The sequence below is a fragment of the Callospermophilus lateralis genome, chromosome 15, assembly GCF_048772815.1.
Source record: "Callospermophilus lateralis isolate mCalLat2 chromosome 15, mCalLat2.hap1, whole genome shotgun sequence".
NCBI lineage: Eukaryota > Metazoa > Chordata > Mammalia > Rodentia > Sciuridae > Callospermophilus > Callospermophilus lateralis.
The window spans coordinates 48374430-48388278 of record NC_135319.1 but is presented as its reverse complement, the minus strand read 5'-3'; the positions used below and the strand labels follow the sequence as shown (position 1 = coordinate 48388278).

General features: G+C 39.5%; 1 protein-coding gene across 2 annotated transcripts in view; it reads left to right on the top strand.

Annotated features, from left to right (window-relative positions):
• The window catches only part of Kcnma1 (potassium calcium-activated channel subfamily M alpha 1), a 702402-nt gene that overhangs the window by 554719 nt on the left and 133834 nt on the right, over positions 1 to 13849 (top strand). Inside the window, exons 16-18 of one of the 2 annotated variants that reach the window (XM_076834840.1) lie at positions 3626 to 3694; positions 6086 to 6097; positions 12963 to 13049. In XM_076834840.1, the coding sequence (XP_076690955.1) occupies positions 3626 to 3694; positions 6086 to 6097; positions 12963 to 13049 (168 nt within the window). The remainder of the gene's footprint in view (positions 1 to 3625; positions 3695 to 6085; positions 6098 to 12962; positions 13050 to 13849) is intronic. The other variant, XM_076834841.1, reaches the window with a different exon arrangement.

Here is a 13849-nt window from a genome sequence, read left to right as displayed (position 1 = left end):
CTTCATAGTACCAGTCCTTTTTAGCCATATGGATGGTGATTTCAGTGTGGCTTTACCTGATTTTGCAAGGAAAGCAGAAAAGCCATTCTTCCTTTAATGTGAAATCACCTATTGGTATCTGTTTCCAGCTTTTAAAAAACAATGTTAACAACCAAGCAATGTGTCTGTACGTTGGGCTGTGACCACCGCTTTCCTTTCTCCATTCCTAAAAGAAGCATCTGTGTAGCACACTGTATTGAGACTTGATTTCCACTTTTGGCTTCCTAAACATTCTTGAGGAATCCAGGATCTCATGCATGCTAGCCAGGTATTCTACTGCTAAGTTATATTCCCAGACTCACTTTTGTCTTTTTAGTGTAAAAGCCATTTGACCTTCAGCCAGTTGCTAGTTGCTTTGTCCGCTTTGGACTTCAGCTTATTTTCCACATAAGAAGGTCAGGATCAGCCACTTTGAAAGGGTGGTGTGACACTGTTTGCATATATTCCCTTGGTTTATACCACTCGGTGCCTCTCCTCTCTCATTTCTCCTTTGGCCAGTGAGCAACAGCTTGTTTTGGGATAAAGGGCTTCTTAAAAGGAGGTTTCTTTCAGGGAGTGTAGAGTTATCTTAGAAAGTGGGGAAGTTTTGTCGGGCATGACAGTGTTCCCAGCAACTCAAGAGGCTGAGGCAGGAGGATTGCAAGTTTGAGGCCAGCCTCAGAAACATGGCAAGGCCCTGAGTACTTAGCAAGACCCTGTCTCAAAATAAAAAAATTTAAAAAGAGTTTAGAATGTGACTCAATAGTTCAATCCCTGGTACTGAAAAAAGAGAGAGAGAGAGAGAGAAAGAAAGAATGTTAGATTTTGGATTTGAAATTCAAAGAGGGCTTAGAGATCTGCTGTGCATCCTTTAGAAGGTTAACAAACGTGCATGAAGTTGCATAGATTGTGTTGACTTTCTGGCATTAGGAATCTCCTTTCCTTTTATATCCAGTTACTAAATGGCATTATAGTCGCTTGGAATAAATAATTCACCATTACTGTGAACAATTCTTTTCTTCTCACCAGTAGGCTTAGTTTCACAAAAGCTAAGCGATTAAGATCTTTGATCCCATGAACTACCAGAGTTCAAAATTGGAATGGTCGTGGCTTATAGGATAACAACAAATTAACCTTTGCATAATCCATGCTAAGTGAAGACCAGCTTTCTCCTTGAATTTTTTTTCTTTTTGGTATTTAATGACTATTTACATTAGATAGTGGTTTCTTAATCTGGCAATTTGGTCTGATAAACATTGCATAAAGTACCTGATTTTTAAAACTAAAAAGTAGCAACCCCATAAAGGGTGCATGTAAGTGGAGCTCTATGGGACATAAATTAAGAAGGGCATTTTCCCTGCTGCACTTGGACATGTGTGCTGGTGTTTCAGCAAGCTGCATAATCAGCACAAAGCCCAGGTCATTAGAGTCTGCTGGCAGGAATCAGAAGACCTACAAATCACCAGAGAGCCCACATACACCTGAACGCAAGTCTGTGAGACCAGGACCTCGCATATAGGAATGAGCAATTGGTCTCATTCCTCCTGGAGAACTCATGGCCTTTTCCAGAACTGTCCAGGCTGATTATGTCACTTCTCTATTTAAAACCAACTAAAGGACACTTTGGAATAAGCTGCAGACTCCTTGCTGTGGCAAAGTTCTTGTGACCTTGCTCCTACCTTGCCCTATGGCCTATTCGCTATCACTCTTGATCTTGCTCACTCAGTTTCATCCTCTCTGGCTTTATTGCTGTTTCTCAAACACCCATAGTTCTTTTCTGCCTCAAGGCCTTTGCATGTGCCATTTCTATTCCACAGAATTTTTTTTTTCCCCTTATCATTCCTTTGCCTGCTCCCCAGGCTCCATTGTTCTGTATATCCTCAGAATGGTCCTCCAGGTCTGTCACAGGTGACACACCCTTTGCCATTCACTCTTCATTCCCTTAGGTTGTTTTCTGCATAGCATGTTATTTTCTGAAAGCTTATTATTTGTTCACTTGTATATTTGCTTATTGCACATCTCTGCCAATGCAAAATCAGCTTCATTGGGGATGAAAATGTATATCCTGCTGGGATAGACACCCAATGCATAGGCACTGAGCAAGTTGCATGGGTTTTCTGAACCTTAGTTTAACCACCTGTAAAATAGATACCAACAGAAGTCTGAAGAAGTGGGGTAAAAATTCCCTCTCAGGGATATTGTGAGGAATCAAAGTTAAGGAAGGCCCTGCCCCTTGACCCAACACCTTATTCCCCATATAATTCTGGAACTAAATAACTGTCAACTCTTTTTTTTAATCTATCAGTTCACCAAGATTTCATTATCCAAAAAGTCCCTAAAGACATAAAGTGATAACACTTGTTGCAAAAACTTGTAATATATATGCAATTCAATTTTTTTTGTTCTTGAGTTTTTATTTCTGAGTATGTAAATATATTTTGCATGTAATTCTAGCATATTATTTACAAGTTTGCATCTTGTTTTATAATAGTATTTGTTGATTTTATATTTTGAAATAGTCTGCAAAAAGTCATTTTGAATGCTGCCTAATACCAACCTTGCACCATGTAAACATTGCCTTATTATTGGACACTTAAGTTGCTTTGGATTTTTCTACACTTCATAAATAACACTGACCTGAACATCTTTATGTATAAATATTTTATGGCACCTCTTATTATTTTCTTAGAATTAAAACTTAGTAAGTGGAAATTATTTTTTTATGAGTTCTTCATAGCAGTGGGTACATTCTCTGTGCACTATGGAGAATTCTCAACAAGTCAAAAACTTTTCAAGAAGTTGCTCTGGTGGAGGAGGGAAATTCAGACACATGAAACAATAAGCAACCAGCACTGGTATAAAATAGACTCTAGGCCAAATGCTGTGGTTACAGATGAGGTGATGGAAGAGTCCTGAGAATAAAATCAGGGGTAGTGTTACCTGGAGGACACCTATGGCTTGGAAGATTAGATGTGGTGTGGCCTGGGAGGAGGGGCAGGAGCAGAAGAGAAGGCATTTGGGCAGTGGGAGGAGGCAGCAGTGAAGGCAGCAAGCCTGGAAGGAGCCAGCCACAAAACACTGGGCAGAGGAGGTGAGACAGCTTGGATGGAGCCAGTAGTGACAAAGCCGTAGTCATGTGCTGGGCACTTACACGGAAGCAAAGTATTATTACCATCATTCCAGACACACAGGGGTCTGCTCGGAACAACAATATAAACCATTTGTATCAAAGACTGAAATGGAATCCAAACAGGTCCAGCTGCTCCAAATCTCTCCCTCCCCCTGTAGTTAACATTTTACTACCCGACTGAGTAACTAATGAATCTGGCCCTATGTAAATCCCCAGGCAGGAATCCCTGCTTGGGGTCTGTCTAGACATCCAGACCTGAGTGCAATTTGCACTTTGAACATCCAGCACCTTATCACACGCAAGAAATCAGGTTTAATGGGGAAGAGGGGGGCTGTAGCTTCCACCCGCTCTCTGGCACTGGCACAGAGGAGTGAGGATCCCCTTAGATAAAGACTGTATCTGTAGACTGAAAGGTCGTAACAGTGTTCCTTGTGTGTCCAGGAGCACTGACTGCGAGGCTTCTCTATCTCGTTGCAGGCTGTGTTTTGTGAAGCTCAAGCTCCTAATGATAGCCATTGAGTACAAGTCCGCCAACCGAGAGAGCCGGTAAGTTGGCTACCTCCCAGCAACCCGTTGACATCCAAATGTGTGAGTGTTCATTCTGAGAACTTTTAGTCCACTCCCTCTTTCTTATGCGTTGTTTATTTGCTTTGAAACTGATGCAACACCTCTCTGACCCTAGGGGTACACTTAAAGCATGCTCAGCTGGACACTGCAGCTCCTATCTCAGACCAGCCTAGCATCCCAAGTTCAACTGGGTATCCAGAGAGAATTTCCCCAGATGAGAGGGATGAGCCATTCAAGTTTCTTCACCTGATCACGCCAATATGGGCATTTTGCCCTCTAAGCATAAAACAAGGACCAAGACCATTTCTTGAAACCCTTGTTTACCTCTGTGAGAAAGGAGCAGGTGGACTCAGACCTCCTTTACAGCAGGCCTGGGGTAGAGCCATGATGGGAGACACCAGCCCTCTTGATAGCCAAATTACAAGCAGCCTATTGTGTACCATATGTGCTTCTCCCATTGCAGCTGAAATCCAGGTGGCAGAATATCAGCTTCATGTAAATTAGCCAGGAGAGCAGAGCTCGGGGGCAGGAGCTCTCTTTATTTATTTATTTTGCACTTAATTATGTGCAAATCAGACTGATGAGGGACAGGGTCTGGTTGAAATAGATAATGCACCAGTCAATACATGGGATCGTGGCTGGAAGAGGATGTCATCATGTTAACATGGAATTTTTTTGATGGGGTGTTGAATGCATTGCAGATCAAATATAAAGAGATGATTTTTGCTCCCCACTTCTTATCAATAGTTCTGGAAGAAAGAGAGCTGGTTGAGAGAGGCTCTGGCTTTTGTTCTCTGAAATGACATATCCAGAGTCTGTTCCTCCTATGGTAAATCATTTGTTCCTGCAGATAGAAGTACAAGGGTAGAATGCAGACACCTGCTGGCACATGCCTTCAAAACTGAGCAGATGCAGGGCAAGACTAGAAGGTTCCTCTATCATCATTTAAGGAGTTTTCATTATCTGGAAGAATGCCCCAATAAAGCCAGACTTCCAAATGTACAGTCTGTGTCTATGACCCCAAATAAATAAATAAATAATAAAGAACCCTCAAAACACTGGATTGTAATCAAGTCCAATCCAATGTTTTCTCTTACCTTAACTACCAGATCAGATTGCATGCAAAGTCAATCTGATCAAATGCTGAACTACTTTGAAAATCCAAATCTGCCGGAGGAAGATGAAGTGGTAGATTTGGTGGCCACATGTAGAACACGGCTCTAGCAATTAACAGATATGTATATATGTATACATTTTCCTTTTCCATGTTGGCAAAGTGAAAAATAATGGGAAAAAGCTAAGAGGGTCCTGGCTATTCACTGTTCAACAGATAAAGTGGAATTTTCCAGGGTGACTGTTTGCCCATGGTTTTGCCAGTCCTCACCTGTACCTGTTGGGGGGGTGGGGCTTGTGTATCCTGGGTTTTTGCAAATTATATTCTTCACATTGCCAAATCAGTATATCTTTGTGTAACTCTGTGTTCTCTCTTTACCACTTTTGTGCATTTCTCTTCTCCACCCCCCACCAAAAAAAAAAAAAGGTGTCATGATGATGCAAATCATGTTTTTCCTACCATTCTGGAATAACTTCATGACAGGAGACTGCTTGGTAAACCTTGACCAATCTCCTCCCTGGTCACAAGAAAGAGAGGGATAGGCAATTAATGGTTCAGTGTGAATTCGCTGTTACCATTCTAACAAAATGAACTCAGTGATCTCCCTGAGAACAAAATCTCTTCTTTGATGGGCCCTCTAATTGATTCATAAATTTGAGATGCTTTCAACAAAGCCATATTTATATATAATATAAATATGTGTGTGTTTTCAGATTAAAAAAAGAAAGGTGAAAATAACTTGTTTGGCTTTGTTTTGGCTTTCTGTGTATGGTTGCCAGCTCTGATCCCCAAATGTGGCTTGATCTCAGTGTGGAAGAACTTTGGTTCTTGTAGGAAAAGGTGTGTCTGAGGGAATGTGGATCACGCCCCTGAGATAACCCAGGACTCATCCAACATAATGACCATGTTTAAAATAAGCATTTTTGGATGCTCCCTGAGAAAACAATTTTATTTTTTTCTTCATGTAAAAAGTCCCCCATTTCTTTCCCTCTCATATTTTGTAACTAACCAGGTGTTCAGGTGCGGAGAAGCCTGCCTCTCCCCCCACCCTCTGGCCTTCAACCTGTGTTTAACAGCCTCCTTTGTTATTGGTTTCACCCCATGATACTGTTTTCATGCTTTGCTAAAAAACCTTGTTTTCACATGCATCCTTCAAGTGATTTGAAACAAAGGTTTTATTCCTTCTTTCCTTCTGGTGTCAGTCAATTTATTATCAAATTGTTTGATTTTAAATTCTTTTCTTGTCGTTTTTGCAGAAGCCGAAAGCGGTATGCACTCTTCGTTAACTTTCCTTCCAACCTCCACCCTCTGTCTTCACTCCTAACCACAGGACTAACCATTTGCCAAGAATTCAAGAAGAGAGAGATTATATATATATAGATGTACATATATATAATCTCATTCCCTTGTCTAGTGTATATATATGTTATATATATATATATATATATATATATATATATATATATATATATATATCCCTCTCCAACTAGAGTACATGAAAACTGAAAGTAGCCTGTTACTGTCCTTGTTTGGTTTGTTGATTCTTTTGGATGACGCACTAACTTCTTTGCAGGAAACTTAAAACAAGAAAAGGCATAATCCTATTTTCAGTCAGGGCACCAATGATGGGAACAAATACTAGTAAAGTTGAAAAGGAGGATGCCTCTCTCCAGCCCTTTGTGTCTGTTTTTGTATTGTCCTAATGTGTCTTGGTGTCCACCAGATGCGGGTGCCATTTTGTCCACATCCCACATCCACGTTCCCTGTGACCTCCTCCTTCCTGTGTTAAGTTTCCACTTTGTAGAGCACAGTTTCCATCCTTTCACCACAAAACAGACACCAAACCCTTATGCTTTTATTTTTTCCCAATCCTTATTTTGGTGATCTCATTTTAAGAATTTAATTTGTTGGGCAGTGCTCAGTAAAGATGAAGAAAGCTGCTATTAAATTGCAAGTATCACACCTGATTTACTGAAGGAGTGCTGTTTACTGGGACAAGCTCAATATTTCTTAATAAGAAGTAGCTCAACTTCTTCCACTGTGTGACTTCATCCTGTTTTGCTGCTGTTTTATGTTGCATGAAGCATGACTAAATCATCATCAATGGCATTTTTTTTTTTTTTTTACTTTTTGGTTAAAATTTTCAGCATAGTTTTTCAATAATGTGTTCTCTAAGAGAGTATTGTTGAAAACAGATTGTTGCAAGGCCTACTTGTTCATCTTTCCAAGAGTTGTTTTTCTCCGTGGTTGTGATCACTGTCATGTGTTTGTGTTTGTACTCGTGTGTGTGTGTGTTTGTGTGTGTGTGTAACTTTTTCCACAGTCAGCTCTCCTGTGATTTTGGAGCAGATGTATAATAGAGGTGGCTTCCTGTCAGTTTGGTATTATTGATATGATCCAACTGCAAGAAGTTACTGCAACACTTTGCATCTTCAAAGGTCCACAGTGGTTGCACCTCTGCTGTTGGCTTTTGGGCTTTGAATCTTTTTATCTTGTGGTGAAGGCATGATGTGATGTAGGCATGACTTGTCCTAAAGTGACATGGCTTGCTCCCAGAACCAAATAGCTTGCATTGTCCTTCTCAGATCAGCTCTCTCCTCTCCATCCCCATGTGACTAATATTTTCACATGTGCAAAATATATTTTAATATTCTATTTCTAAAATTATTGAGGTGGATTTGGGCTAAACAAATCCTTGCCAATATCCCCCAGGGACCAAGGTTTTGGTCCTTTGAGTCTGATCAACTGGGAGCAACCTGTATTACGTTGTCTCTATGGAAGTGAACTGGGCTTAATATATTAAAGCATGGGATACACAATTGTGCTTCTACACATATCCTCAAGTAAAGTGTGTGTGTGTGTGTGTGTGTGTGTGTGTGTGTGTGTGTGTAGTTGTGTGGGACTCCAGCAGCACATATTGAAAGCCCAGAAGAGATGAAAAGTTCCAAAAAGGTGATATGGTTTGAGACTTGGGGTTTCTCTGAGCTGTGCCCTAACACAGCCCACAAATTGCAGTGCACTTGGGCTCTTAGAGGGGTACATTTGGTTCAAACAAATCCCAACTGAGAGCAATTGTATATGAATGTGTGTATTCAGACAGGCCCATCCCAGTGGTGTGAGATATCTGGGCATAGCATGAGCTGAAGTCCAAGTTGGTTCTTATTTGCTTGCTACAGTTAATGAAGTCCCATTAGTTTGCTGGACACAATTATAATTACCATATTATTGAGTATAAACTGTATTCTCATATGAGCCATGATATTTTCTTAATTGCTTGGGGAATGGTACATGACACCTACCAGAAATGGAGGGGAAGGAGGGAAATACACACCTATCATATTTGTCCATAGTGGATAAAAAGTTTTCTTTAAAACAAGATCTGTTTCACTTGAATTGCCAATCATTGGTCATATTCCCAAACAGTAAATAGGTTATGTTTATAACAATTGAAGAAGAGATCATGGATCACTAAGTATTTCCATTGTTATTTGTAAATGTTGGACAAAAGGGAAAAAAAATCATTGCTCCCCCACCAAGCCCTGGTCCTCTAACCTGAGCAGCGTCCACCAAGAAATGCCCAATAAAAGAAGTGCAGGTGAATACCTTTCAAAGAATCCCAATACAGGTGATTCCCTGTTGGACTGATCCCTACTGCCCCATTCCACAAAGATGAGTCTTATGTTTAGGAACATAAATTTCATTCGGAGTGAGTTCTACTTTCAATATTGAAATCAACTGCTCCAACTCCCCAAGTGACTCACTGTGTCTTTGCATATTTTCATATTTATACTTAATGCCCAGAGATTATGAGCTTGGTAACCAATCTGCCAGAAGATGTGGTCATTCCAGGGGTCAGCCTAATGGTTTGGAAAGAACAGAGGGAACTACCTTTCATCTTATTTGAGAAGGAAAGGAAAACTCAGAACTGAGACCAATGATTTAAAAGTTTCATTCATTCAACAAGAGTTGAGAAGTCCTGTTGCATGCTACTGAGAGAAATTTGGAAATAAATAGAACATGATTATGTTTTGCACCCCTCTACTCAATGATGTATTCCTTACAGAAAATATGAATTTATTCTACATACTGATGGGTGGACAAAGAATAAGTCTAGATATGGAACTAATTTGAGAGCAAAAAAGAGAGGGGCTACATCAGCCCTGTGCTACCAGCTGTCATAGGGTGCTTTCAATTGAAACCAACAAGTTAATAGAAAAGAGGGTAATTTATATGTTCCTTGAAATGAGGGAATGTCTACCCCTGCCAAGATGTCCTTATTGGAATTCTGCTAATGGATATATGGTCTTCTTTTCTTAGAGATTTTTCTGGATACTTCACATGACACATCTTGAAGTTTATCTCTGATAAGCTAGTGAATTAGATAAAGTTGGAGCCAGAGAACTGATTTAAAGTGGCACATAGGAAAAGGGACTTTTGGCAGTCATAAGAACAAAATGAGTTAACATTGAATAGTCTCCTAAAGAGATTTTTGGAAAATTTTACATATTCCCATTAAGAGGTCAATAAAAAAATTCTAGGGGTAGTAAGCATTTTCCTGGAAAAAGTAAGAACATTTACTTGTCTAAAATCCTTATGTTTTTATATTTTCCAGACGAGGAGGATTAACACTTTATTTAAACTTTCTAGATTTGGAATGTGGATAGAAGATTTAAAATCTGATCTATCAGAAACAGTAAGGTATTTCCTGAAAGAGTCTTTGGAATTCATTCCTGTTGCATAGGGAAATGTTGTGGGCCCCTGGAAACAAGGGCATGTGCTTCTTCCCCAGACCCTGAAATATAAAAGTTGAATCCAGCACATCGAGTATCTTTATGCATCTCAGTTTCTTTCTTTCATTTTCTTAAGGGCTGGGGTTATTCTTTCAAGTCCCACCCAATAGGCTATCTTAGCTCTGCCTTGGTATCTGCAAATGGTGCTGCTTCACACCTCCCATAAGGACTCTCTAAATTCTCCCACCTCACCCACAGGAAGGGATATTGGGATTGCACAGTCCGTGAGGCCCCTGGAAATGCTCTCTGTTCCATGTGCATTAGCCATAAGATTTAAGGGACAGGCACTATTTATGTGTTGCTAAAAGCTATTCTGAATGAGCTCATCTCCAGATTTGTGCAGAGATAAAGTATTTCAGGTACTGCAGTCAGGAAAAGGGTTAATTTTTGGGTGGGTTTTTAGTATCAAGGACAAAGTGGAGGTTAGAGTTGTGGTCCTATGAGACTTTATTTACTCTCATTTTCCAACCACCTTGCTCATAATTAATGGAAAGCATAGATTGAAGACCTACTGTATCTCTCAGAGAATAGTACATACTTTAATTTAAAGACACTGTAAACTAATGATTATTTATCCCCATTTTACTGATGAGGAAAATGAGGCTTAGCTGTGCCCACATGCCCAAAGCCAGGGTCCAAATGAATGGGGCCTGACGTGTGCACCTGAGTTCTCACCCACCATTGGAAAGTTATGTAAGGTGCATGTATGATATGCTACAATAAAATCCTCTCTTCTATATAATTAATATGTACCAACAAAAAACAATTACAATTAATGGTGAATGACAGTGTACCCTATGTCAGTGCTAAAAATCTTTCCTTTCTGGCACAATAACATGAGCAAAAGAAGCTTGAAATCTGTAATGAATGATCTTAATCGGTACTCTCTAGAATGCCAATCCCAAATTTTTACTAAGGGACAATTCTTGTTCACTGTAGATAAAGAAGAAAGGAAATGAAAAGAAACTTCTCATTGATAGGAACCTTGCTATCATCATATTTCACAATGACATGGTGGGTTCGCTCACTGGAGTGCAATTAATGAGGCCCACAATGTTAGGCAAGGAAGCAGGGGTCTATGGGAGGCTTGTTTTGTGCACATGTGTCACCAAGATGATGTATGTCACATTTTCAATTCCATTGCTCAAATCATGTGAGGATTTTTTTCCCTACTCAGAAGCTTTTCTTCCATTCTTATGTTAGAAATATAGACTTTTCAATCTTTAAGGAACTAGCTTTTTTAGGCGCCAGAAGTGCATGGGGTTTTTTAATGGATGCCTGGTGCATCAACCTGCATTGTACAACCCTGTAACTTCGTCTCATTACGGACAGGGTATTTTGATAAGAAGCCCTGTATTTTATCCCATGGGGCCATTTAAAGAAACTCTGATAACTATTGACAATGAAATATACTTGGGCGTTTTTTTGTTTTTTACAAGGATAAAATACTAAAAGTAAAATCAAAAGTAACAATACCCATCATGCATTGAGCTCTTTTATATTACCTCACTCCATTTTCTGAAGGAAGACTGTTGTTATCTATCATGAACATCCTCTTGTAGGGGTGAAAGTTGAGTACTAGGGTTTAGTAACTTGCCCAAACTCAGGCAGCAACTCAGTGACAGAGCTCAGATTTGGACCCAGTTTCTGATTGCAAAGTCAGACGGAAGTGCTGCCTTACAAGAAAAGGAGTTAAGAAAATGAGCAGAATTCATATTTCCACCTTTCTAACATGTATTTAATTGACTTTGGATAAGAAATCCACCTAAACTGTATAAGCTCTGACCCTTTCCCCTCATAATCATGCTATATCAGAGGTCTGTGATACCAGTGTGTGAGTTGGCAGAGGGGTAATTAGGAGGTGCCTGCGTAAGGCTGTTGCCTGTTATAAGCTGTTCTATTAGTGTGGACTACTGCTTTCTGATTTGGAAGGAATCTCATTGCTGTCTGTGGTTCTGGGGTAGAACAGTCAAATCTTCATAGACTCTTGCTACTATTTAGTGTTAATAACAGTGATGACACAGGCCTGATTTCCTCCTGTCAGGTCTTGTTATAGGTAATGGTGGATGTTCTAACCACAATTATTTGTGCAGTAATGATTTTCTCGATAACACTCCCAACAGAACAAAAGTTCACCCAGGCCCTTCCTGTACTGCTGCAGACAGATCGCTCTTGGCCATGACACTTTTCTGGAATGGTTTTACCAGCAGAAAAAGATTACGTGTTAATTACATTTCTCCATCTTGGTTGTTTTGGGCATGTGAGCACTTCCTTTAGACCGATTCCAAATATCTTTTACCTTAATCACCAGCTTTTCAGATCAAAGAATACTTTTGTTGTCTATTGCTTCAATTAGAATCACCAGTTCAGTACCTATTAAGCCCAAAGCCTCCTCTCAGTCTCTGGTAAAACATTCTCATATTCTACTTTTGATCTGCAGAAAATTAAACTTGTTTGTTTTGCCCATTTATTAGATTAGGATACATTTATCTCTCTTGTCAGTCCAAACACAACTTGGTCAGCTAGTCTATTTATACCAATTTGAAATAGGACAGTGAATATTTAGCTTCCTACTTCCCTTTAGGGGTGATTTTCATTTGTTTTCTAACTACAGTTTGCCCCTAATGATATGCTAACCATACATCTTATTCAAATATCCCTTACATTTTTATAAATAGCAGACTGGAATCATTACCTTTATCCAACTGTGGCATTTTTCTTTTACATTGTCTGTCTAGAACAAATTCTTCCTACCTAGGATTTACATGGAGTCTACTTCCATGTCCTTATCAGTGATATGAAGACATTCAGTTTGCTTCTGTATTGATTATGGGTAGCTTGTACCATTCCTCAAAGTAATATGTGGTATGTTTGTGTGTATGTTTCTATATGCATATAGGGGTCCCATTAATGCTCTATCATCTAATGGAAAATTAATGTGGCAAGAACTTCATTAGAACACTGATGTTGCAATGCTGAACATCAATAGAGTTTCAAAAGGGATGTATTATGAGGAATTTTGCTTCACGTCCAAGGCCCATGGTGGCAGCTAGATTGCCTCATCGTGCAAACCTAGCCCTAATGCAAAGCCTTGCTTTGATTTCCTCGACTTGGAGTATGCCAACCCAATATTTAACCAGTAGAGTTTAATGATGACGTTCTCCAATTAATTGTGTGGGCCAGTGAACATCAAGCTCTAGAGATAAACCTTTGGAGAAAACATTAGACTAGTGGGGCCCCTATAAAAACAACAGTATGGTGTTGCCTTCAAAATTTTACTCAGAATGTGACCTCACATATGTGTCTTCTTCTTCTTCTTCTTTTTTTTTTTTTCACTGAGCAGTATATTAATTAATCCTGGAAACCACCTTAAGATCCAAGAAGGTACTTTAGGATTTTTCATCGCAAGTGATGCCAAAGAAGTTAAAAGGTAAGAGTTTTATTTTCATCCACCTTTCTTTCTGGCTCAACCATAAACATCTTGGTCTGCTGATGGGCATGTTTCCATATGGACAGGACTCTGACCCCGAAACTACTTAACGAATCTATGGACATCAAATGGTGCAGAAGTTTAAGAAACAGATATGTGCTTTCAATTATGCCCCCTGTAGATTCCTTTTCATGTAGTCAATTCCAGACCTTTGAATTAAAATAATAAATTTTTAGAACTAGGAAGCTTAGTGACCTGCTGCTTCATCTTACAAGCGAAGATACTGAAGCCCAGAGAGCAGAAGTGACAGCTCCAAGTCATCCTGATTCTTGCTGACCCAGAGGGACTCAACAGGAGAGCTGGTTCCTTGTCTATTGTTCTTAATATTATCTGGGCAAACTTTCTTGAGAGTTATCAGGGTTTTCTATAAATGCCAAATAAAATTTCAAAGAATTTGGATTAATTTCAGATAATACATCAAAATAGCTCTATTTCTTTTTGCAGCCTCCTAGGAAAATAGCTAGAGTCTCAGCTGCAATTGTGTCGTCTCTATAGGCAGAGCCCAGGATTTTATAGGCTTCTGTGTTTCATGGCATATTTCTGCCCTTACAGCTGTTTAAGGAGCTTAGGGAATGGAAGGGCTATAGATTCTATTCTTTCAACTTGGAAAAAATTATTAGCAGGAATATGTGATGCCAATGTCCAGGCAGGTCACTCACCTCAACATTAATGTTAACATTAAGTATTTTAAGTCTTTAATTATTTATGAAAGTGTATTTGACTTCATTTAACGAGTTTCT